General features: G+C 43.1%; 1 protein-coding gene across 2 annotated transcripts in view; it reads left to right on the forward strand.

Annotated features, from left to right (window-relative positions):
• The window catches only part of GLE1 (GLE1 RNA export mediator), a 43,465-nt gene extending 25,713 nt beyond the window's left edge, over positions 1–17,752 (forward strand). Inside the window, exons 7-17 of one of the 2 annotated variants that reach the window (XM_065878833.1) lie at positions 4,354–4,585; positions 5,182–5,294; positions 5,453–5,522; positions 9,809–9,832; positions 10,428–10,573; positions 10,678–10,868; positions 11,374–11,503; positions 12,277–12,381; positions 15,289–15,371; positions 16,165–16,228; positions 17,407–17,475. In XM_065878833.1, coding sequence (XP_065734905.1) covers positions 4,354–4,585; positions 5,182–5,294; positions 5,453–5,522; positions 9,809–9,832; positions 10,428–10,573; positions 10,678–10,868; positions 11,374–11,503; positions 12,277–12,381; positions 15,289–15,371; positions 16,165–16,228; positions 17,407–17,475 — 1,227 coding nt within the window. Of the gene's footprint in view, positions 1–4,353; positions 4,586–5,181; positions 5,295–5,452; positions 5,523–9,808; positions 9,833–10,427; positions 10,574–10,677; positions 10,869–11,373; positions 11,504–12,276; positions 12,382–15,288; positions 15,372–16,164; positions 16,229–17,406 lie in introns of both variants that reach the window. The other variant, XM_065878834.1, reaches the window with a different exon arrangement.
• Positions 17,753–24,921: the final 7,169 nt, after the last annotated feature.

A 24,921-nucleotide genomic window follows, 5' to 3' on the forward strand; every position in this document is an offset into this window, starting at 1 on the left:
TCATTTGCTTCCACCCTGTTCTTGTCCTGTCTGCCAGTGATTGTTTCTGTTAGCGTATGGGTGTTGTATCTTTTCTTTAAAAACAAAAGCAGGGGACTTCCCTGTGGAGCAGTGGTTAAAAATCCGCCTGCCAATGCAAGGGACGTGGGTTGGAGCCCTGGTCCGGGAAGATCCCACATGCCACAGAGCAACTAAGCCCATGCGCCACAACTACTGAGCCTGCGCTCTAGAGTCCATGTGCCACAACTACTGAGACCACGTGCCACAACTACTGAAGCCTGTGAACCTAGAGCCCGTGCTCCGCAACAAGAGAAGCCACTGCAGTGAGAAGCCCGCACACTGCAACGAAGAGTTAGCCCCCGCTCACCGCATCTAGAGAAAGCCTGCGTGCAGCAGCAAAGATCCAACACGGCGAAAAATAAGTGAATAAATAAATTTATTAAAAAACAAAAACAAAACAAATACATGGAATTCCCTGGTGGTCTAGTGGTTGGGACTCCACGCTTCCATCACGGGGGGCACGGGTTCAATCCCTGGTTGGTGAACTAAGATCCCACAAGCCAAAAAAAAAAAAGCATAAATATACATATATATGGGGTGGGGTGTGTGTGTGTGTGTGTGTGTGTGTGTGTGTGTGTGTGTGTGTGTGTGTATCCCTTCCCAGATAAAAGATAACTTGCTATAGGCACTGTTCTGGACCCTGCTTTTTTGCACTTAATTTATCTTGGAGATCACTGCTTTGAAACATGTAGTTTTCTTCATTTCTTTATGTAACTGCATGGCACTCTGTTCTGTTGCAACCATAGTTTATGACATTTTTTTAAGGTCTTTATCTTTTTTTTATAAATTTATTTTTTATTTTTATTTATTCTTGGCTGTGTTGGGTCTTTGTTGCTGCATGCGGGCTTTCTCTAGTTGCAGCGAATAGGGGCTACTCTTCATTGCAGTGTGTGGGCTTCTAATTGTGGTGGCTTCTGTTGTTGCAGAGCGTGGGCTCTAGGTGCACGGGCTTCAGTAGTTGTGGCGCACGGACTTAGTTGCTCCACAGCATGTGGGATCTTCCCAGACCAGGGCTTGAACCCGTGTCCCCTGTGTTGACAGGCGGATTCTTAACCACTGTACCCCCAGGGAAGCCCTTATGACATTTTTTTTTATATTTTATTTATTTATTTATTTATTTATTTTTGGCTGTGTTGGGTCTTCGTTTCTGTGCGTGGGCTTTCTCTAGTTGCAGTGACTGGGGGCCTTTATGATATTTTTCTTTTTTTTTTTTGCGGTACGCGGGCCTCTCACTGTTGTGGCCTCTCCCGTTGCGGAGCACAGGCTCCGGACGTGCAGGCTCAGCGGCCATGGCTCACGGGCCCAGCCGCTCCGCGGCATGTGGGATCTTCCCAGACCGGGGCACAAACCTGTGTCCCCTGCATCGGCAGGCGGACTCTCAACCACTGCGCCACCAGGGAAGCCCCCTTATGACATTTTTGATATAAGAATGCTTTGGGTTTTTTCCCCTCACTTAATCCACCTGGAATTTATTTGATGGTTGGTGGGAGATAAAGACCTTTATGCTGTAAAATATTCACACTATTTTACTACCACTTTCCCTCCTGATTTGTAAATATCTCTTATCACGCTAAATAGTATCCTAGGAGCTCTTTCTCAGTTTTGGTTTTTTTTACTTTTTATTTTATATTGGAGTAGAGTTGATTAACAATGTTGTGTTAGCTTCAGGTGTACAGCAAAGTGATTCAGTTATACATATACATGTATCTATTCAGTATTTTTTTCTGTTTCCTTGATGTGTTTTTATTCTTATATCAGGATCATTATAATTTAATTGATATAGCTTTTTTTTTTTTTTGATATAGCTTTATAATACATTTTAATACCTAAAAGACAAAACTTACCATGAATATCCTGTAGAATTTTTTTGTTGCTGTTGTTTTACTATCTGGAACAAGTTGGTTTAATATAAGAATTCAGGGACTTCCCTGGTGGCGCAGTGGTTAAGAATCTGCCTGCTAATGCAGGGGACACAGGTTCGAGCCCTGGTCCGGGAAGATCCCACATTCTGTGGAGCAACTAAGCCAGTGCGCCACAACTACTGAGCCTGCGCTCTAGAGCCTGCGAGGCACAACTACTGAGCCCATGTGCCACAACTACTGAAGCCCACACACCTAGAGCCCATGCTCTGCAACAAGAGAAGCCACCGCAATGAGAAGCCACCGCAATAAGAAACCCGCGCACCACAACAAAGAGTAGCCCCCACTCACTGCAACTAGAGAAAGCCCGCACTCAGCACCAAAGACCCAACTCAGCCAAAATAAATTAAAAAAATAAAATAAGAATTCAACATTGTAAATCAGCTATACTCCAATAAAATTTAATTTTTAAAAAAATAAATGAAAAATAAAAATAAAATAACAGGACTTCTCAGACAAAGGCAAATATATCACTAATATGTGAAATCTAAAAAATGATACAAATGAAGTTATTTACAAAAGCAGAAACAGACTCACAGACTTCAAAAACAAACTTATGGTTAGCAAAGGGGAAAGGTGGGGGAAGGGCTAAATTAGGAGTTTGGGATTAACATATACACACTACTATATATAAAATAGATAACCAACAAGGACCTACTGTATAACACAGGAAACTCTACTCAATATTCTGTAGTAACCTATATGGGAAAAGAATCTGAAAAAGAATGGATATATGTATATGTACAACCGAATCACTTTGCTGTACAACTGATGCTAACACAACATTGTAATTCAATATACTCTAATATAAAATAAAGATTTTTAAAAGTGAAAAAAGAGGACTTAATTCATGATGCATATACACCTGAAATTAATATAATATTGTATGTCAGTTATACTTCAGCCAAAAAAATTTTTTAATAAAAAATAAGAGATCTTGTTTTAAGTATATTGCAAATATCGTAACATTTTATTGTTTCCACTGTTGCTTTTTTTTTTGAGGTATAATTGACAACATTATGTTAGTTTCAGGTGTACAACCGTGATTCAGTATTTATAAACACTGCAAAGTGATCACAATAAGTCCAGTTATCTTCTGTCACCATAGAAACTAGGAAACATTTTGTTTTTCTTGTGATGAGAACTTTTAAGATTTACTCTCTTAGCACCTTTCAAATATACAACACAGTAGAGGCCTTGCTGATTTAACAGGCAAAACTATGAAACATGTTGATAGGACAGAACATAGAAAATGGTGCAGAGCTTCTCAATTCATTTTAAAATCCTGAGTGAAATTCTGACAAAATAGCACACTAAAAGAAATGTGCATGTTCGTTGGACTTGTATGTGAGCCCATTTATGAGCAGATGTTCTTAATAAAAGATAAAGAACTCAAATTTGTCAGTGACTCAAAGGAATAATGCACTATAACCAAAGAGGTGTCATTCTAAGAAAATGTAAAGCTGGTTCAGTTTTTATCTAGACTATTGCCACAAGCTTTTAAAAATTTATTCCGGGGGGCTTCCCTGGTGGCGCAGTGGTTGGGAGTCTGCCTGCCGATGCAGGGGACATGGGTTCGTGCCCCGGTCCGGGAGGATCCCGCGTGTTGCGGAGTGGCTGGGCCTGTGGGCCACGGCCGCTGGGCCTGCGCGTCCGGAGCCTGTGCTCCGCAGCGGGAGAGCCCACAGCAGTGGGGGGCCCGCATACCGCAGAAAAAAAAAAAAAAAAAAGAAAAATTTATTCCGGGCTTCCCTGATGGCACAGTGGTTAAGAATCCGCCTGCCAATGTAGGGGACACAGGTTCGAGTCCTGGTCCAGGAAGATCCCACATGCCGTGGAGCAACTAAGCCCATGCGCCACAACTGCTGAGCGTGTGCTCTAGAGCCCGGGAGCCACAACTACTGAGCCCACGTGCCACAACTACTGAAGCCTGCGCGCCTAGAGCCCGTGCTCCACAACAAGAGAAGCCACTGCAATGAGAAGCCCGCGCACCACAAGGAATATTAGCCCCCGCTCACTACAACTAGAGAAAGCCCACGCGCAGCAACGAAGACCCAGCGCAGCCAAAAAATAAATAATTAAATGAAATAAAATTAAAAAAAGAATTGGCTACCATCTTTTAAAAAAAAAAAAAAGTTATTCCAGCCAGGGTTGGTGAGAGCATTGAAAAATCTCTCCGTCGATCCTGTGGATGTGATGGTAAATCGGTATTACCTTTAAGAGAACAGGAAAGCAGTAGGTATCAACGTGTTGAATGTGGGTACTCCACTGGCACAATTCCATTTTAGAAATTTGTGGACTTGTGTGAGGTATGATTCAGCACCTCAGGTACCTAGGAAATAACCACTAAGCTCTGCCTCTGTCGCTGTGACAGAACGGCTTTCCCACAGCAGAGGAGCAAGCTGTGGCTGAGAGAGCGCTGCAGGAAATGCGGGACCTCCTTGTGAACTTGCAGCAGGAAATCGCCAGGGCCTGTGAGGACAGGAGGAGGCAGGATGAAGAGGAGGCCCAGGTAAACCGGCAAGAGTCACAGGTGCAGCAGGGGCCAGAGGTCCGCAAAGAGCCCCCAGCTTCCAGGCAGGGCCCAGGAGGGAAGCTGAATGAAGGTAGGTCTCGGTGTGGAAATGGTCCTTCAACTTGATGTGTAAAAGTTTCAGAATGGGAAAAGAAACAAGAACGTGTTTTGAATATTATATTTAAGCTACAGGACAATTTACCAGAACTTTTAAATAATGTAAAATTCAGTACTTTCAGTGAATTAAATTTAGTTTTTGTTGATGTGAAGCCTCACGTCAGATTCCAGCATTTGCCGTGAGGACTTGAAATTCTGTATAATTCTAGTAGATGTATTATTCCAAATATTGCTGATACTGAGTATTTTAAATAAGTATGTATAGAATATATGTTTATTGAATACACAAGAGCATCGATATAGCATAGTGGTTCAGAACGCTGCCTTTGGAGCCAGATCAGTGGGAATCTAGTTTTTGTACTTCCTGGCAACGTGACTTTTGCAAGTTACCTAACCTTTCCATGACTGTTTCCTAATCTGTAACATGAAGATAATAATAGAATCTACCTCATAGGATTACTATGACAGTGAAAGCAGTTAATCCATATATAAGGTGATTAGAACAGTACCTGGCTCATATTAAATGTTAAGAAATTCTCCTATTATGAAAGCCTTTCTTTCATCCCTCAGACCTCCAGGTGAAGGTACAAGATAGTACAATGCAGTGGTACCAGCAGCTGCAGGAGGCCTCCAGTCAGTGTGTGTTGGCCTTTGAGGGACTGAGCAACAGCAAAGACAGTCAGGTAGGAGGGATGGGAGTTGGGAATTCTCTGGGCCGCATGGTGCCGCCCACAGCCTCGTGTCCCAGAGGAATGTAGCTAGCGTGTCACATTCCCTAACCCTAAGGGCGTCTACTCAGCTCTTCAGAACACTCTGCCTTCTCACTGCTCTGTTCTGACAGGCCAAAAAGATCAAGATGGACCTCCAGAAGGCTGCCACCATTCCAGTGAGCCAGATCTCCACCATTGCAGGTTGGTCAGAGGAATTAAGAACATGGCCCTTCACTACATTGTACAAGTATTTTTTGAGATTCCAAATCCACTTATCTGTAAGGTTCTTATAAATAGAATGTGTTTCAACAAATGTTGACAGTTGGATTAGGTATATAAGCTATATGCATATAGCTTACTCTCCTTTGTTTTCTTTCAACATGTAGAAGGAAATCATTATGTGTTGACACATTAAAAAAAAATAAGCTATATATTAATAGTAAGTTATTGGGGACTTCCCTGGTGGTGCAGTGGTTAAGAATCTGCCCGCCAGGGGCTTCCCTGGTGGCGCAGTGGTTAAGAATCTGCCTGCCAATGCAGGGGACATGGGTTCGAGCCCTGGCCGGGGAAGATCCCACATGCCGCGGAGCAGCTAAGCCCGTGCGCCACAACTACTGAGCCTGCGCTCAAGAGCCCGCAAGCCACAACTACTGAGCACACGTGCCACAACTACTGAAGCCTGCGTGCCTAGAGCCCATGCTCCGCAACAAGAGAAGCCACCGCAATGAGAAGCCCTTGCACCGCAACGAAAAGTAGCCCCCGCTTGCCGCAAATAGAGAAAGCCTGCGTGCAGCAACGAAGACCCAACACAGCCAAAAATAAAAACAAACTAATTAATAAAAAAAAAAGAATCCGCCTGCCAATGCAGGGGACACGGGTTTAATCCCTGGTCCAGGAAGATCCCACATGCTGCAGAGTAACAAAGCCTGTGCACCACAACCGCTGAGCCTGTGTGTTGCAACTACTGAAGCCCGCATGCCTAGAGCCCGTGCTCCACAAGAGAAGCCACCACAATGAGAAGCCTGTGCACTGCAACAAAGAGTAATCCCCACTCGCTGCAACTAAAGAAAGCCCGTGCACAGCAATGAAGACCCTAGGCAGCTAAAAAGAAAAAAAAGTGAATTGTTTAGGAAGGCTCTTACCTAAAGTTAGAAGTTATTGCAGAAAGCACCCCTAAGAGAACCTAGGATGTGACTTGTATTCTTTGCTTTTTGTCCTACAACATTAGCTTTTCCAGACTCGAAGCCTGCTTGTTAACACTTGAGAATGCTTTCCTTTTCTCTCCAGAGACTGAGATTTAGAGAGGAAGAACCAGACAGGAGAAAGACCCCTTTTTCCTATTCTTTAGAAACAGAGGTTCATTTTCACAGAGCTCAGATGTGGAAGCCTCCACAGTACAGACTGTGCTGCGCAGTGGCTGGGGAGCGCATGCAGCGGGCAAGCTGCTCTGACTTTGCCTGGTTCCCAGTTCCCTTGAGTAACTTGTTGCCCAGAAAGCATAAGCAGTTGCAGTTCCTGCCCTTGAGAGGCTACATGACAAAACTTCCATATCACGTGGCTGCCTGGAATTCATTCTGGAACAGGGCAAGGTCAAATAAGTAAACACGTATCACTTTCTAGAATTGAAAGTGCCATTTCCTTTGATAGTCAAGGCAACAGGGGCGAGGTTGACTGAACAGCCGTTCCACACCTTCGCTGCTCTCCTCAGGCTCATCCTCAGGTCTTTACCCCTCAGTTGACCGCAGGCAGCCCTGCCTCCTCCTTCATCAGGAAAATTTGAGACGCCAGGTGTGAGATCCTCAGATGCACCCCCTTCCACCGACACACAGCTGTATTTACCTCTTCGTCTCCTGCTTCAAAAGGTGCGCTACCCTTCCAGCCCACACTTAGCCTTCTGCCTAAGCCTTGAACGAGGCTCTCGGGAGCCTTATTCTTATCCCCTCCCATCTCCTTCAAGAGAGATCGCTCCTGTTTTCTGCAAAATTACTCCCTTTTACAGGCTCCCTTCCCTTTAAACATGCCTGTCACTCACATTCTAAAATCTGTTTCTTTTGATTCTGTGTCTTCTCAGTATTTTCTAATTTTCTTGTTGCCTTTTGGTTAATTAATTTATTTTTGGCTGCATTGGGTCTTCGTTGCTATGTGTAGGCTTTCTCTAGTTGCAGCAAGCTATTCTTGGTTGTGGTGCGTGGGCTTCTCATTGTGGTGGCTTCTCTCGTAGAGCATGGGCTCTAGGCACATGGGCTTCAGTAGTTGTGGCTCATGGGCTCAGTAGTTGCGGTGCACAGGCTTAGTTGCTCCACAGCATGCGGGATCTTCACGGACCAGGGCTCGAACCCATGTCCCCTGCATTGGCAGGCAGATTCTCAACCACTGCACTACCAGGGAAGTCCCCATGTTGCCTTTTGGTACCGTTGATTATTCCCTCCATCACCTCTACTCCTCTGGCTTCCGCAGCATCATTAATTTCCAGCTTCTCCTCCTCCCTCTCTTTCTCCTTTGTGGGTTCCTCAGTCTCCTGCCCCCACATCAGTGGTAAGTGTGTCCTCAGGGATGTGCTTCTACCCCGAAGTTCTTCTCATTCTAAAGAACCCCCATGGTGTCAGACTTGACCTCTGCACACATGACACTCAGATCGGTCTCTGGGTCATTCCTTTCCTTTGAGCTTCAGGTTCCCTCGCTCCAGCTAGCCGAGGGGCAGCTCTGCCTAGATGCCCCTCAGCTTTGTCAGGTTTAGAATGTTCCGATGTGAACTCATCATTTTCCTCTTGCCTGCCTTTTCTCCTGTTCGCTCTAAGTAATCAATAGCACCTTATCTACTCGGTCACCTTAGTTGAAACCTGCGAGTCATCCCCCTGACTGCTTCTTCTAGTTCATTCTCTATATCTGATTAGACTCTAGTTTTGCCATTCTTCATTTTCCTGCCTATTCCATTCCATTCCATATGTCCCTTTGTCTCCATCATTATTGTAAGCACTTTAAGAGCTTACAGCCCAGTCAGACATGAACATTTTCTAGAGTTAGTGCCCAGTAAATGTTGAATGACTGAGAGAGAGGTGACCTAATTGCTGCCTCTTGAAAGGTGGGTGTCCGTGAGTAGTTAGATTCGGAGCAGAATTTAAAGAAGGATATGGTGCCGTTGTGACATATGGGATGTGGGAGGCCATATCAGGCATAGGGTTGGGACCTGATTTTCCTAACTGGAGAGCCACGGGGAGAGGGGCCGGCTGGGGATTTGGCCAATGGAGCCCTTTGAAACCGTCAGTCAAGGAATAGTAGGGTATGACTTAGCAGGAAGGTGAGCTGAGTAAATTTGTGTGGAAATGTACATATTTTAATATCTCAGTAAGGTTACAGTCTCTGTTTCTGTTTTTCTGGGATGATTAGCCTTGAGATTTCTGTGATATCTCATTATTTAATTCTTGGTTTCTTCCTGCTTCTCTTACTTCCTAAGAAATGTGCTGCCACTCTCCCCCCCCCTTTTTTTTTTTTTTTTTTTTGCGGTACGCGGGCCTCTCACTGTTGTGGCCTTTCCCATTGCGGAGCGCAGGCTCAGCGGCCATGGCTCACGGGCCCAGCCACTCCGTGGCATGTGGGATCTTCCCGGACTGGGGCACGAACCCGTGTCCCCTGCATCGGCAGGCGGACTCTCAACCACTGTGCCACCAGGGAAGCCCTCTCCCCTTTTTTAATGGAACTGAATCAGTGGTTTGGGGAGGATTTTTTTTTTTTTTTTTTTTTGCGGTACGCGGGCCTCTCACTGTTGTGGCCTCTCCCATTGCAGAGCACAGGCTCCGGACGCACAGGCTCAGCGGCCATGGCTCACGGGCCCAGCCGCTCCGCCCCATGTGGGATCTTCCCGGACCAGGACACGAACCCGTGTCGCCTGCATCGGCAGGCGGACTCCCAACCACTGCGCCACCAGGGAAGCCCTCTGAGATTTTTAAATATTAAAGTGATTAGGAATTTGGCAGGGTATTTCTAAACTGGAGATGCTGTATTTGTTCAAACATTGATTTTAAATAATGGAAACTAATTCAGATCTGCTTAAGCAAAGAAAAAAAAAAGAAAGAAAAGTAAAAAGAAAGGAAAGAAAAAGTGGGTGGGGTAGGGGGGTTTGTTCTAAAGATAAAGCAGTTTCGGGACTTCCCTGGTGGTCCAGTGGGTAAGACAGTGTGCTCCCAATGCTGGGGGACTGGGTTCGATCCCTGGTTGGGGAACTAGATCCCGCATGTATGCCACAACTAAGAGTCTGCATGCTGAAACTAAGAAGTCTGCACGCCGTAACTAAAGAAAAGATCCTGTGTGCCACAAGGAAGATCCCATGTGCAGCAACTAAGACCCGACGCAGCCTAAATAGATAGATAGATAGCAGTTTCACAGAACCTATGGCAGGAATGGAGCTGGATCTCAGGAGCCAGAAATTTTAGGACCCTTTTCTCTCTCCTCTTGGCTTCCCTCTGTCCACCTCCATTCTAATTTTGTAGACTGCTGTTCTTTGGTCCACATAGCAGGGCCAGAGCCCCACTGCTTACATGTGTACCTGTCACAGGAGTGGCCACTTCAAGGAATCGACTCTGTCAGCTGGATGATCAGCTCAGCGTGACTAGTCCTAATCTAACTAGCCAGTGTGGAAGATGGGGCACACAGGATCTGTAATACAAATGTAGCTTCTGTGTTGCTGAGGATAGAGGAAGGCAGGTCGAAGAGAAGGGGGGAATCACTGTGAGTTGGGGAAGATCCTTTAGAAGGTTTTCCCTAGAGTTGCAAATGACTTCTCTAGGGACCAGCCACACCCGTGGCATCTATAACAATTCAACACCTATTTCTATACTACTGTTCATCTCTCGGCTGTGTCAGTTTCAGAATTAGTTGACTCTGCAAATAAGGAATTCCTTTGAAATAGTACCACGCTTTGTGTACTTTCTCATCCCCCACATCATGGATTTGATTGTCATACATTTTTCCGCATCTGTATTTTGGCTTTAGGCGTTGACCTTCTGTAGGGCTGCACTGCTGGGTTTGTATAGAGGATTTGTTACTGCAGTGATGAAAAAAATAGATTGACTGCAGTTGTATCTTTTCGCTAACTTTGTCTTTCATACCCAGGCTCAAAGCTGAAGGAGATCTTTGACAAGATCCACAGCTTACTCTCTGGAAAACCCGTTCAGTCTGGTGGGCGCTCTGTGTCCGTCACACTTAACCCACAGGGCCTGGACTTTGTCCAGTACAAACTGGCAGAGAAATTTGTGGTGAGGAACCTTGTTGCCAAAGGTATGGGAAGAAGAGGCTGGTGCACAACCTTTAAACCTTTCTCAAGTATTAACTTAAAATCACCCCTTGTCTGTGCTCCCAGAAACAAGGGGAGGAGGAAGTGGCCTCCCATCATGAAGCAGCATTCCCCATCGCAGTCGTGGCATCCGGGATCTGGGAGCTCCACCCCAGAGTGGGGGACCTCATCCTTGCTCATCTGCACAAGAAGTGTCCTTACTCTGTTCCTTTCTATCCAGCTTTCAAAGAGGGAATGGCTTTGGAAGATTATCAGAGGTGAAGTTGTTTTTCTCCTTACTTACTATCCCTAGAGTGATGAATGAAATAGAAATAGAACTGGGATTTGTTTCCTCTCCTCAGAACATCTCTTATGTACCTTGAACATTCTATCAGAGAATACAGTATCTTTCAAACTGTCTTTGAAAGACTTATTGTCTTGCAAACTGGATGGCTTTAGAACACTGGATTTAGAATCCAGGGGTCTTAGAATTTTATCCCTGCTTTGTCTTTTAATAGATTTGCAAAAATGGGGAAATCATTTAATCTCTTTAAACATTATTTTCATGATTTGTAAATGGGGGTAATGATATCCATTACCTCCTGGGAGTTTACCTCTCAGGGTTTATATGATGCACAGATTTGATAATAGGTGTGAGTAGCATGTAAAAATGTATTAATAATAATGCTAAATGTAGTAATAATATAGTTACTTTTAGCCATAAAAAGTAATTGGTCACCCTCACTTTGGCCTTGTCACATTGAATATTTTCTTCCCACATAGGATGCTTGGCTACAAAGTGATGGATTGCAGAGTAGAACAGCAAGACAGCTTTCTAAAACGCATGTCCGGGATGATCCGTCTCTACGCTGCCATCATCCAGCTCCGGTGGCCGTACGGAAACCGACAAGAGGTAGTAGAAGCGGCTTAGTATCGATAATGAGAGGTTGGACCAGAGTCCACGTTAGTGTATCTTACCTGCAGGAAATACTGACCTTTCAGAGAGGCAGTCCAGTCACATGATAAGTTAAAGACTATTGCTGCTTCATAGGTACTCTTCAGAGAAGTTGATGTTGATTATTAGGAAACTTTTGGATCATCAGAGTCATTTGTTCAGAGACAAATTGGTGCCTTAGAGGCCATCTAGGTCACATACCTTTACTTCACAGATGGACAGACGGAGGCTTAGCAAGCTGTAGTGATACACACTTGTCAATGACAGAGCCACGGCTGGGGGCCAGGGCTTTGACCTGCCAGCCCAGTTCTTTTTTCAAGGAATGGAGATCAGAGGGTTGGAGAAGTTGATGGACTTGGAAACCTAAAGAGAAAGGAATATAGGTTGATTGAATCCAAGAAGTTTTTATTGTGCACCTGCTATGTCCCAGGTTCTGTGCTAGAGATACCAAGAATAATAAATAAAATGTCTATGAGAGTAACTGTGGAATCCCTGAAACTGAAGCTGACAGCCCTGTGTTGCAGGGATGCTGTGAAGAATGTGTGGATACCAGTGTCTGCAGTATTTAAAAACAGAGTTTGTTTGGCTTGTGTTGTTTCTGCCCTGTGGCAGCTGCTTAGGTTAGCTGATCTGGGGGTTCATGTCCTGTTGGTAATGGCTGGTTGATAATGGTGGAAATTTACATCTCTGCATAAAATGAGATTAAACAGTGACCGACTCTCTCCTCCCAGATTCACCCTCATGGCTTAAATCATGGCTGGCGCTGGTTGGCACAGATCTTAAACATGGAGCCCCTGTCAGATGTGACAGCCACCCTCCTCTTTGATTTCTTGGAGGTACGTAATACAGCTATCACACGAGAGAGAGCCAGTGGTTGAAGCAGCCTTGGGCCACTGTGTGACGTGACTGGGAAAGGAATATGGAGATAGAGACTAATGGGCATTTCCTGGCAGTCCAGTGGTTACAACTCCGTGCTTTCACTGCGAAGGCGCAGTTTCAGTCCCTGGTCAGGGAACTAAGATCCCACATGCTGCATAGCCAAAAAATTTAAAAAATACATAAATATATATACAACAAAAGATGTTCTTTTTACCTTTATCACTTAGGAAATTACAAGGATTTTAGGAGCTAAAATAAAAAAGAAATAGAGACTTAACGGTGAACAGCATTAGCGTCCACTATCATAAATTTTTTCCTGATCCCCAAGACAAAGCTAGCTTTTGATTTTTCTTCCCAGTGTACTTTCCTTCACTGTGTGGTTGTCTTCTTGTTCTAAAGAACAGAAAACTATACATCCCAGTACAAGTGAAAAGGAATTTGTTTCAGGGATATAGAAGTGACTCACTCCAGAATCAAGGGTAGGATGTGCGGTTGAATCTCATCAGGGCCTGGAACCAGGAACTGGAATGTCACCAGGTACCAACGCAGCCTCCCCCTGGGACCACGTGTCTTCCATGTCTGCTCTTCCTGCAGGTTGCCTCCTTCTTGCTCTATAAGCCAACTTTCTGAAGTTTTCTGTGCGTAGTGGAGAAGATGCCATCCTGGGCTATATCCCTCAGCCTCAGTGTGGTCACCCAGTGTAATGGGACTAATGTCCCACCATTGTGATTGCTGATTCCCAGGAGAGAAAATAGGATTAACCAGCTTGGGTCACAGATTACCAGTCGTCTAGGAGGCTCCGTATAGTCCTCTCTGCCCATTAGGGACCCCACTACAGGGAAAGGGTAGGGTTTCTGTGGAAAGGAGACAGTTCTTAAAGAATAAAGGCTTGGGGCACATGCCATAACAAATCTGGGACCATTTGGCCTATAACGCTAACAGTTTCTAGTCACCTTAAAGCTCCTGAAGTCACAATATGGGAAGTATGTCAAACCTTTAGAATCAATAGTAAGTTAAGGGTTTTTTTTGTTCGGTTGGTTTCTTTTGAATTTTATTTTATCTATTTTTTATACAGCAGGTTCTTATTAGTTATCCCTTTTATACATATAAATGTATATATGTCAATCCCAATCTCCCAATTCATCCCACCACCACCACCCCCAGCCACTTGCCCCCCTTGATGTCCATATGTTTGTTCTCTGTATCTGTGTCTCCACTTCTGCCCTGCATACAGGTTCACCTGTACCGTTTTTCCAGATTCCACATATGTGTGTCAATATACGATATCTGTTTTTCTCTTTCTGCCTTACTTCACTCTGTATGACAGTCTCTAGATCCATCCACGTCTCTACAAATGACCCAGTTTCGTTCCTTTTTATGGCTGAGTAATATTCCATTGTATATATGTACCACATCTTCTTTATCCATTCATCTGTCAATGGGCATTTAGGTTGCTTCCATGACCTGGCTATTGTACATAGTGCTGCAATGAACATTGGGTTGCATGTGTCTTTTTTTTTTTTTTTTTTTTTTCCCGTACGTGGGCCTCTCACTGTTATGGCCTCTCCCATTGCGGAGCACAGGCTCCGGACGCACAGGCTCAGCGGCCATGGCTCACGGGCCTAGCTGCTCTGCAGCATGTGGGATCTTCCCAGACCGGAGCATGAACCCGTGTCCCCTGCATTGGCAGGCGGACTCTCAACCACTGCGCCACCAGGGAAGCCCACCTGTGTCTTTTTGAATTATGGTTTTCTCTGGGTATATGCCCAGTAATGGGATTGCTAGGTCATATGGTAATTCTATTTTTAGTTTTTTAAGGAACCTCCATACTGTTCTCCACAATGGCTGTATCAATTTACATTCCCACCAACAGTGCAAGAGGGTTCCCTTTTCTTCACACCCTCTCCAGCATTTGTTGTTTGTAGATTTTCTGATGATGCCCATTCTAATTGCTGTGAGGTGATACCTCATTGTAGTTTTGACTTGCATTTCTCTAATAATTAGTGATGTTGAGCAGCTTTTCATGTGCTTCTTGGCCATCTGCATGTCTTCTTTGGAGAAATGTCTATTTAGGTCTTCTGCCCATTTTTGGATTGGGTTGTTTGTTTTTTTAATATTGAGCTGCATGAGCTTTTTATATACTTTGGAGATTAATCCTTTGTCTGCTGATTCGTTTGCAAATATTTTCTCCCATTCTGAGGGTTGTCTTTTCATCTTGTTTGTAGTTTGCTTTGCAAAAGCTTTTAAGTTTCATTAGGTCTCATTTGTTTATTTTTGTTTCTATTTCCATTATTCTAAGAGGTGGATCAAAAAAGATCTTGCTGTGATTTATGTCAAAGAGTGTTCTTCCTATGTTTTCCTTTAAGAGTTTTATAGTGTCTGGTCTTACATTTAGGTCTCGAATCCATTTTGACTTTATTTCTGTGTTTGGTGCTAGGGAGTGTTCTCATTTCCTTCTTTTACATGTAGCTGTCCAGTTTTCCCAGCACCACTTATCGAAGAGACTGTCTTTTCTCCATTGCATATCCTTGCCTCCTTTGTCATAGATTAGTTGACCATAGGTGCGTGGATTTATCTCTGGGCTTTCTATCCTGTTCCATAGAATCAATAGTAAAATAAGTTTGATTCATGTTTTCTGAAACACCTGGCTACCTGGCAGTCTGGTTAAATGGAGGTATTACCGTATATGAGAAATGCTTCAGAAGAAAGCTGGATTTTAATTCCCTTGCTTAGCTGGCTAAGTGGCATTGTGGTTGAAATTCTTGATAGGCACAAAAGGCAAAGGTCTGATTGTCCTTTATGGATCTCTCATATGAGTGTGAATTTTCATTCTCTGCTCTGACAGTGCCCACCTTCCCCTCTAGGTGTGTGGGAATGCCCTCATGAAGCAGTACCAGGTCCAGTTCTGGAAGATGATACTTCTCATCAAAGAGGACTACTTCCCCAGGTATTAGACTTGTTGAGTAGACACCAGGGGATTTGGTAGGTGAAAACTTACGACGTCAGATACCGTGGCTGCTGTTACATGCTGTTTCTGACTCAGTTAAGCACCTGTGTTAAGTGTAACATCTGCTCCCATCCATCTCTTCTTTGTTATTTGAATAAACACTTCTGAAGTCTCTCTTAAATATTGTTGACTAAATAAAAAAAACAAATTAGGAAGATCTTGGATTCAGATACCTGACGTTTTTTAAACTCTCTTCTTTTCTAAACTCACCTAGTTTAGAAATCTGGGATGGTGATTACATGCAGTCATGAATGAAACCAAGGAGGCAAAAACTCCCTCAGTAAATCAGCTGGTGAAACTGATTGGTCAGCCAGTTTGCTTGGCTCTGTTGTGGCTTTAACCTTCAAGGACCCTCTCATTCCTCTCAACTCACTGGCCTTGCAAAGTGGGGAAAGGCATTGGCAGCACCCATCCCACCTGATCACAAAGACCTTGGAAAGGAACAGTGCTCTCTTTTCCTTTATCCACTTATTTGAAAAAAATAAGGGGACTTCCCTGGTGGTCCAGTGGTTAAGACTCCATGCTTCCACTGCAGGGGCGTGAAAAAAGAAAAAAGAAAAGAAAAGAAAAAAATGTTGAGACCATTTAGTAGAGTGACAGCATCCAGTCTAGAAGACATGTCTGTGAGTCATTTGATCTGCCCCTTCCTCCAGATCAGCAGGTCTCTTAACTCCTCCAAAAGATAAGTGTGAGTCATAGGTATGATTCACCTGTCTTCTTTCTCTCCCTGTAGGATTGAAGCCATCACCAGCTCAGGACAGATGGGTTCCTTCATACGCCTCAAGCAGTTCTTGGAGGTAAGATGCCCTTAGACCAGCACATCCCAGACTGTTGTCGGCCTCCAGTGCACCTGTGTCTGACATGTCTTGCACATCCATACTCTGACTGTGGTCTCTTCCTCTTGATTTTTCCCAACCCTACTGTTTTGTCCATCCACCCCTCTTCACCTTAAGGGCTGCTATTTCATCGTCTTCCTATGCGTCATTGTCCATACTGCCCGTGGGGAAAAGCTCTCCTAAGAGATGAATAAAATATATGTAGTGAATCTTATCTCACTGATACACTTTTTGCATGTTGGCCAAGGTTCTTTTCTCAGTCTCAGGTCTAGGGAACAGGTATGTGTGGTCACCTTTCTCCACGAAAACAGACTACAGTTTGAGCCAGACTCCTCTCCTTTTTCCAAGTGCCAAAAAACTTTACGTTTTGGTATGTCTGCCAAGACAGCCAACTGACTTCCAGTTTCCAGTAGCCCAGTTGGGGAAATTGCAGTAGTGAAAGGTGAGGCCAGGCTGTGGGAGATGAAAGTGGGACAGACATTAACAACACCCTGGCATTTGTCTTCCACTGCAATTCATGCAGAAGGAGAAGTCTTATAGACAACCTTTTTTTTTTCAATTAATTTTTATTGGAGTATAGTTGATTTACAATGTTGTGTTAGTTTCTGCTGTATAGCACAGTGAATCGGTTGTACATAAACATATATCCACTCTCTTTTAGATTCTTTTCCCATGTACGTCATTGCAGAGTATTGAGTAGTTCCCTGTGCTGTACAGTAGGTCCTTATTAGTTATCTGTTTTATATGGAGTAGTGTGTATATGTCAGTCCCAATCACCCAATTTATCCTTCCCCCCACCCCGTAACTATAAGTTTGTTTTCTACATCTGTGACTCTATTTCTGTTTTGTAAAGAAGTTCATTGGTACTATTTTTTTTAGATTCCATATATAAGCGATATTACATTTGTCTTTCTCTGACTTACTTCAGTCAGTATGACAGTCTCTAGGTCCATCCACATTGCTGCAAATGGCATTATTTTGGGTTTTTTATGGCTGAGTAATATTCCATTGTATATATATGTACTATATCCATAGGACTTACTTCCTCTTGCTGTCCCTCAAAGTTTCTTCCAAACTTTAAGTGTTGGAAGCAGTGTTATCAGAGAATCATTCTGTTTTCCTTGTCTTTCCCTGACCAGAAATGTTTGCAGCACAAGGAGATTCCTGTCCCCAAGGGCTTTCTGACTTCCTCCTTCTGGCGTTCCTGATGTTACTCCATCGCCCACCATCACCATTTTGTTGCAAAGGGACAATAATAAAGCAACTGAAGACAGCTGTATTTGGGAGAAGTCATGTCAATATGTGTTTTGTGTACTTGTACCTTGTCACTAGGAGAGCAGATTTTCATGGGTCACAGATCTAAGAGGTCCTTTAGTAGATGTGATGACTCCTTAAAGGGGTCCGCATGGCACAGTAAGCAGAATTGGCCTTTCTCATTTTTGCAAAAAATTTGAAAATAAATTATGAGAAGAGTTTAGCACTTGATCTCACCCTTGATTTCCTTTGTCTCTAGTATCTTTCAGAAGGTAGGTTAATACCTTGACCATTTCACTCTGAGCTGAAGTGGCTTTCACTCCACCACCACACCCCAGCCCCTCCCCGCATGCTGCCCCCATTCAGTATAATTCCCAGGAGGAGCAAAGACTCAAGGTCACCTTTAAAGTAGCAGTTAATAGATGAGGCCCAAACCCTCACATGCAGGACTGGGTTATGTTTGTTTTGCCTTAGTCAGCTTGTGAAGTAATTATAAATTCAGAAGAAATGCCTGGTGTAGACATGGGCTAAATCAGTCCCAGACTGCATCGGAGGTAGCTTAGTGTCTGGGATTAGGACTGTTAACACATGTTATATTGAACCAGGACGCACTGTTTGTCCTCTTACTTTGGAATTTGGTTCCTGGATGAGTCGGCATGCGTGAACCAAACTTTGTTTTTCAATTTGAATTAAGATGGGCTGAGATGGAGCTTGCAACATTGTACATGAGCTGAGCATCCATAAGCAATGAGTCAGGGGTTTAATAAAGATGTTGGGGAAGAATTGAGAACTGCCTTACAATTTTTTTACATGTTCTGAGTAATGAATGATGATAGATTTGCCTGACTAAAGCCACTACAAAAATCCAGAGTCTGGCTGTACAGATAAGAGTTGAGATTTGCTTTATGGAAAGACTCATTCTCTTGGATCTATTCCTCTGTAGTAAATGTTGTATGTGGGGTTGTGTTTCTTGTGGAGGATTCTCTGGTAATCTTGAGTCGCTCGAAGTGACCCATTCTGTGAATTATCGACCGTAGTGCCAAAAGATAAGTAATAAAGCTTGATTTTTAAAAACCGCTTGCTGGTATCCAGTCTGTTCAGTATGATCAACTTCCTGTACCTGGAGCTGTGTAAATCATAAGGGGCATGGTGGTGCCCGAGTCTAGGTATAGAGTGGTGTGTTTTTCTCTTTTTTGTCTTCTTGACCTTCACCTTGGGAAAACTGATTTTTTTCTGTTATTTCTTTTGTGGAATTATGTACCAATAACTGACCCTGTTTTATCTACCAGATGGGAAAGAATTAAAGTCTTTTGATGTGGACACAATGGAATGAACACTGGGGAAGGAGTCTAGAGACTTGGGTTCAATTCACTTTTTTTTTTTCACATCTTCAATGGAATATAAATGCTTTACAATGTTGTGTTTCTGCTGTACAGTAAAGTGAATCAGCTGTATGTATACATATATCCCATATCCCCTCCCTCTTGAGCCTCCCTCCCGCCCTCCCTATCCCATCCCTCTAGGTCGTCACAGAGCATCGAGTTGATCTCCTTGTGCTATGCAGCAGCTTCCCACTAGCCATCCATTTCACATTTGGTAGTGTATATATGTCAGTGCTACTCTCTTACTTCATCCCAGCTTCCCCTTCCCCCCCCCCCCCGTGCCCTCAAGTCCATTCTCTACGTCTGCGTCTTTATTCCTGCCCTACCACTAGGTTCATCAGTACCGCTTTTTTAAATTCCATATATATGTGTTAGCATACAGTATTTGTTTTTCTCTTTCTGACTTACTTTACTCTGTATGACAGATTCTAGGTCCATCCACCTCACTACAAATAACTCAGTATTTTTCCTTTTTATGGCTGAGTAATATTCCATTGTATATATGTGCTACATCGTCTTTATCCATTCATCTGTTGGTGGACATTTAGGTTGCTTCCATGTCCTGGCTTTTGTAAATAGTGCTGCAGTGAACATTGTGGTACATGACTCTTTTTAAATTATGGTTTTCTCAGGGTATATGCCCAGTAGTGGGATTGCTGGGTCATATGGTAGTTCTATTTTAGGTTTTTTTTGGGTTTTTTTTGCAGTACGTGGGCCTCTCACTGTTGTGGCCTCTCCCGTTGCGGAGCACAGGCTCTGGACACGCAGGCTCAGCAGCCGTGGCTCACGGGCCCAGCCGTTCCGCGGCATGTGGGATCCTCCTAGACCAGGGCACGAACCCGTGTCCCCTGCATCGGCAGGCGGACTCTCAACCACTGCGCCACCAGGGAAGCCCCTATTTTAGTTTTTTAAGGAAACTCCATACTGTTCTCCATAGTGGCTGTATCAATTTACATTCCCACCAACAGTGCAGGAGGGTTCCCTTTTCTCCACACCCTCTCCAGCATTTATTGTTCCTAGAGTTTTTGAGATGGCCATTCTGTCTGGTGTGAGATGATATCTCATTGTAGTTTTTTTGATTTGCATTTCTCTGATGATTAGTGATGTTGAGCATCCTTTCATGTGTTTGTTGGCAGTCTGTATGTCTTTGGAGAAATGTCTGTTTAGGTCTTCTGCCCATTTTTGGATTGGGTTGTTTGTTTTTGTGATATTGAGCTACACGAGCTGCTTGTAAATTTTGGAGGTTAATCCTTTGTCATTTGCTTCATTTGAAAACATTTTCTCCCATTCTGAGGGTTGTCTTTTCGTCTTGTTTATGTTTTCCTTTGCTGTGCAAAAGCTTTGAAGTTTCATTAGGTCCCATTTGTTTATTTTTGTTTTTATTTCCATTTCTCTAGGAGGTGGGTCAGAAAGGATCTTGCTGTGATGTATGTCATAGAGTGTTCTGCCTATGTTTCCCTCTAAGAGTTTTATAGCGTCTGGCCTTTACATTTAGGTCTTTAATCCATTTTGAGTTTATTTTTGTGTATGGTGTTAAGGAGTGTTCTAATTTCATTCTTTTACATGTAGCTGTCCATTTTTCCCAGCACCGCTTATTGAAGAGGCTGTCTTTTTTCCATTGTATTTTCTTGCCTCCTTTGTCAAAGATAAGGTGACCATATGTGCGTGGGTTTATCTCTGGGCTTTCTGTCCTGTTCCATTGATCTATATTTCTGTTTTTGTGCCAGTACTGTATTGTCTTGATTACTGTAGCTTTGTAGTATAGTCTGAAGTCAGAGCCTGATTCCTCCAGCTCCATTTTTCTTTCTTAAGATTGCTTTGGCTATTCAGGGTCTTTTGTGTTTCCATACAGATTGTAAAATTTCTTGTTCTAGTTCTGTGAAAAATGCCATTGGTAATTTGATAGGATTTGCATTGAAACTGTAGATTGCTTTGGGTAGTATAGTCATTTTCACAATATTGATTCTTCTAATCCAGGAGCATGGTATATGTCTCCATCTGTTTATGTTATCTTTGATTTCTTTCATCAGTGTTTTATAGTTTTCTGAGTACAGGTCTTTTGCCTCCTTAGGTAGGTTTATTCCTAGATATTTTATTCTTTTTGTTGTGATGGTAAATGGGATTGTTTCCTTAATTTCTCTTTCTGATCTTTCATTGTTAGTGTATAGGAATGCCAGAGATTTCTGTGCATTAGTTTTGTATCCTGCAACCTTACCAAATTCATCGATTAGTTATAGTAGTTTTCTGGTGGCATCTTTCAGATTTTCAATTCACTTTTAGGTTTGTGACCTTGAATGGGTCATCCACTCTCTGAACCTCAGTATCCCCACCTGTGAAACACAAGAATTGGACCAGTCACCAGATGAGTAGTTTTCAAATTGTGCTCAGTAGCGGTGCCTTAGGGCAGAGCTTCCCTGCTGTGTGTCGTAGCATACTGATCTCTGTAGCCCATGGGGCCCATGGCCCTTTGCACTTCCTCTCTCTACCTGTGCTTTACAAATGGCATTTTCTGTGCATCATGACGGAACAACTTGGGAAGCACTGGGTGCTTGGTTGTTGAGTGGATGGGGCTCAGCTGTATAGTCAGTCAGCATATGGAGGCTTTGTGCAAATTTTTAAAAGGCTTCCCTTCCTACTACTGCCATCTGCTGGAAAGCTGTTCTATTAATAACTATGAAAGTGGAACCAGGAGGTGAGCAGTGCCTCTTACTGGAGTTAAGCAGCTCACATTTGCACAGCCTTTAATAGGACTTAATGGGCCTGCATGGAACGCTGGGATTCTCTCTGCCACAGCATTTTTGCTTTATGTGCTGTATATATTGGAGTTCTTTGTAACATTATATATGGGAAAGTTCTGCCAAAAATGAAATATAAAAAAAAATCACTGGACAAGATGATCTCTAAGGTCTCCTCCACTTTGAATTTGTACCACTCCATAACAGACACCTCTTACAATATTTGAATCTTCTTTCTCTAGACATGTTTAACAGTCTTGCACGTGTCATTTAAAGCTTGGTATTCCTATTGGGTTCTTGATGGTAAACCAAGAAAGGAGAGCATCACAGAGGCCAGGTTTTCAATACTCACTGATAGCGTTGCCTCCAGAGGTAGAGATTGCAGGCCGATAGCAGTGACTCCTGGTGGATGGTAGCGTCAGATTTCTAAGAGTAGAATACCAAGGACTGCATTTGCCTTTAAATTCAAGCGCTCACTTGCCTGCTTGCCTCCTTTTAAGTTTGACCTCATTTCTTAGGCTGAGTGCCCATATTTTTGTCTTATCATGGTCCTACATCATTTATTTATTTATTTATGGCTGCGTTGGGTCTTTGTTGATGCGCGTGGGCTTTCTGTAGTTGCAACGAACGGGGGGGGGCTACTCTTTGTTGTCATGCGTGGGCTTCTCACTGCAGTGGCTTCTCTTGTTGCAGAGCATGGGCTTCAGTAGTTGTGGCTCACAGGCTCTAGAGCGCAGGCTCAGTAGTTGTGGCGCATGGGCTTAGTTGCTCCGCAGCATGTGGGATCTTCTCAGACCAGGGCTCGAACCCGTGTCCCCTGCATTGACAGGCGGATTCTCAACCACTGCGCCACCAGGGAAATCCTGTTCTACATCATTTTAAAGCAAATTTGATGATGAATTGGAAGTTCCAATGGGAGAGAAACCCAACACATCCCTTGGATAGAAGAATGGAGTTGTTCTGGAGGTTTCTCACCCACGTGCTAGGAGCTTTCCCCCACTTCTCAAGCTTCCTGTGGTGACAGCAGTGACGTAATTAAGTTTGAATGTCTTCTATCTCAGTGCCAGGGAAAAAGAGCTCCAGAGCTTCCCACAGGTGCCTTATCAGGCTTGGCCATTCACTTCCCTTTTCTCTGTGCCATTAATGAATCCCTGATATTAGGTCCTGTGGACCTGCAGAAACCAGATGAAAGCTATGGTCTCCCAGCTGTGTGATGGATTTCCAGAAACACCCATTATAGAGGAATTTATAATATCATCTAGTTTACAGCCAGGCTCCATTTATTTTAAATATCAGTCTACACAGATGATGTAGTCAAGAAACATTTTTCTTTTAGCTCCTTCAGGATGTTTACACTAAATGTAGTACATGATGCTGGATTGGAACCTGGTCCAGGAAAAAAAAGATCATTCTGTGTGTTTGTCTTGTAAAGGATGTTGGGACAATTAGCAAAACTTGAATAAGGTCTGTATGTTAGATAGCAGTATTATGTCAACATTAATTTCCTGACTTTGATCACTGTATTGTGGTTATAAGAATAAAAGTACTTGTTCTTAAAGTACTTAGGGGTGACTGGGCATGACGTCTGCAACTTATTCTCAAATGATTCAGGGGGAAAATATCTACACGTGTGTGTATATGTGTAAGTATATACCATCAGAATAATGGAGCAAATGTGGTCAATTGTTAACAAATTGGGGAATCTGGTTGAAGAGTGTATGGGATTTCTTTCTATTACTCTTGTAATTTTTTACAAATTTGAAATTATTTCAAAATTAAAAGATAATCCTCTTCCCCACTTAAAAAGAAAAACAAACAACAGCAACAAAATCAGGCCTACAATTCTGATGAGGTGACAAATTCAAGCTCTAGAACCTAGAACCCTGCAAACAGGACGGTGATGCCAAAGGTGACCTTGAAGCCATCAACCTGTAGCAGGGATGGAAAGTTGACTCTAAACAGGTTTTGCTGGGACTTCCCTGGTGGCGCAGTGGTTGGGAATCCACCTGCCAATGCAGGAGACACGGGTTCGATCCCTGGCCCGGGAAGATCCCACATGCCGCAGAGCAACTAAGCCCACGTGCCGCAGCTACTGAGCCCACACACTCTGGAGCCTGCGCGCCACAACAAAAGTTCCCGCATGCCGCATCAAAGATCCTGTGTGCCGCAACTAAGACCCGATGCAGCCAAATAAATAAATAAGTAAATATTTAAAAAACAGGTTTTGCAAAATGCTTCCTACTTAAAGTGAAGTAGGTGACTGGGGGGTAGAATTTTAATTCAATGTAGAACGAGATTTACAAACTTGGAGTGCTTGATGGTTTGAACTAAAAGTTACCATAGTGCAGAAGAAAGCTCCATTTCATCTAGGTCAGCTTTGTCCAGGAAGTTTTTCTGCAGGAACCTAAAAAAGAGTTCAGCAAAGAAGTTTGGCAGCTACTGTGTTAAAGGTAAACTAGTGAAGTCCTATATGAAATAAGAATGGCAGGATGTTGATAATTGTTGAAGCTGGGTGGTGAACCGATGGAGGTTCACCGTACTATTCCATTTTCTAGGTTTATCTTTGAAATCTTCCATAATAAAATGTTTAGATTATAAAGAAAAGAAAAAGGACTTTTCTTGCAGGACTTTTTGGTGCCTTAACTATGATACTTTGAGTTAACCTCCAAGAGTTCATATTGTTTCCCAAACTTACCACGGAACTCTTGAGCTTCTCTTGGGACTAGTATTTCTGAGAATATACTTTTTGAAATGCTTTAGTTGGAGGTTAGGATGGTCAAGAAAGTATCTTGAGATAGTACTTCATCCAGATACTTAAAACTATCTGTAAATTTTTTAAAAGGAGATAAAAAAGTCCAAAAAGCCTTTTATTCTAGGTACCCACTGTGAACATCTCTTTAATCATCTCTGTGCATATATACATGGATATACAAATATAGCTCTTAAGTAAATAGCTCTTAATTAACTGACTGCCATTGTTCAGTAACATCTTAGATATTTTTCAAGTCAATCAGTATGAACTATATCACCAATATAGTCTTGAATTAATGAATCTTAATTAACCATTTTTCAGTTGGTGACTAGCTGCTTCTAATTTTTTTTTACAATTATTAACATTCTTAAATATATTTTCTACCTTCTTAGGTTGTATTCCTAAATATAACGTTGTGTCAAATGGCATGCAAATTTCATATGCTGATCCATATCGCCAAACTGCTCTTCCAGAAAGGTTCTACTTACATAAACTCAAAATGGGTAAGATTTGTCAGAAATGAGGAGTGGG

The sequence above is a fragment of the Phocoena phocoena genome, chromosome 6 (genome assembly GCF_963924675.1).
Source record: "Phocoena phocoena chromosome 6, mPhoPho1.1, whole genome shotgun sequence".
Taxonomy (NCBI): Eukaryota; Metazoa; Chordata; class Mammalia; order Artiodactyla; family Phocoenidae; genus Phocoena; species Phocoena phocoena.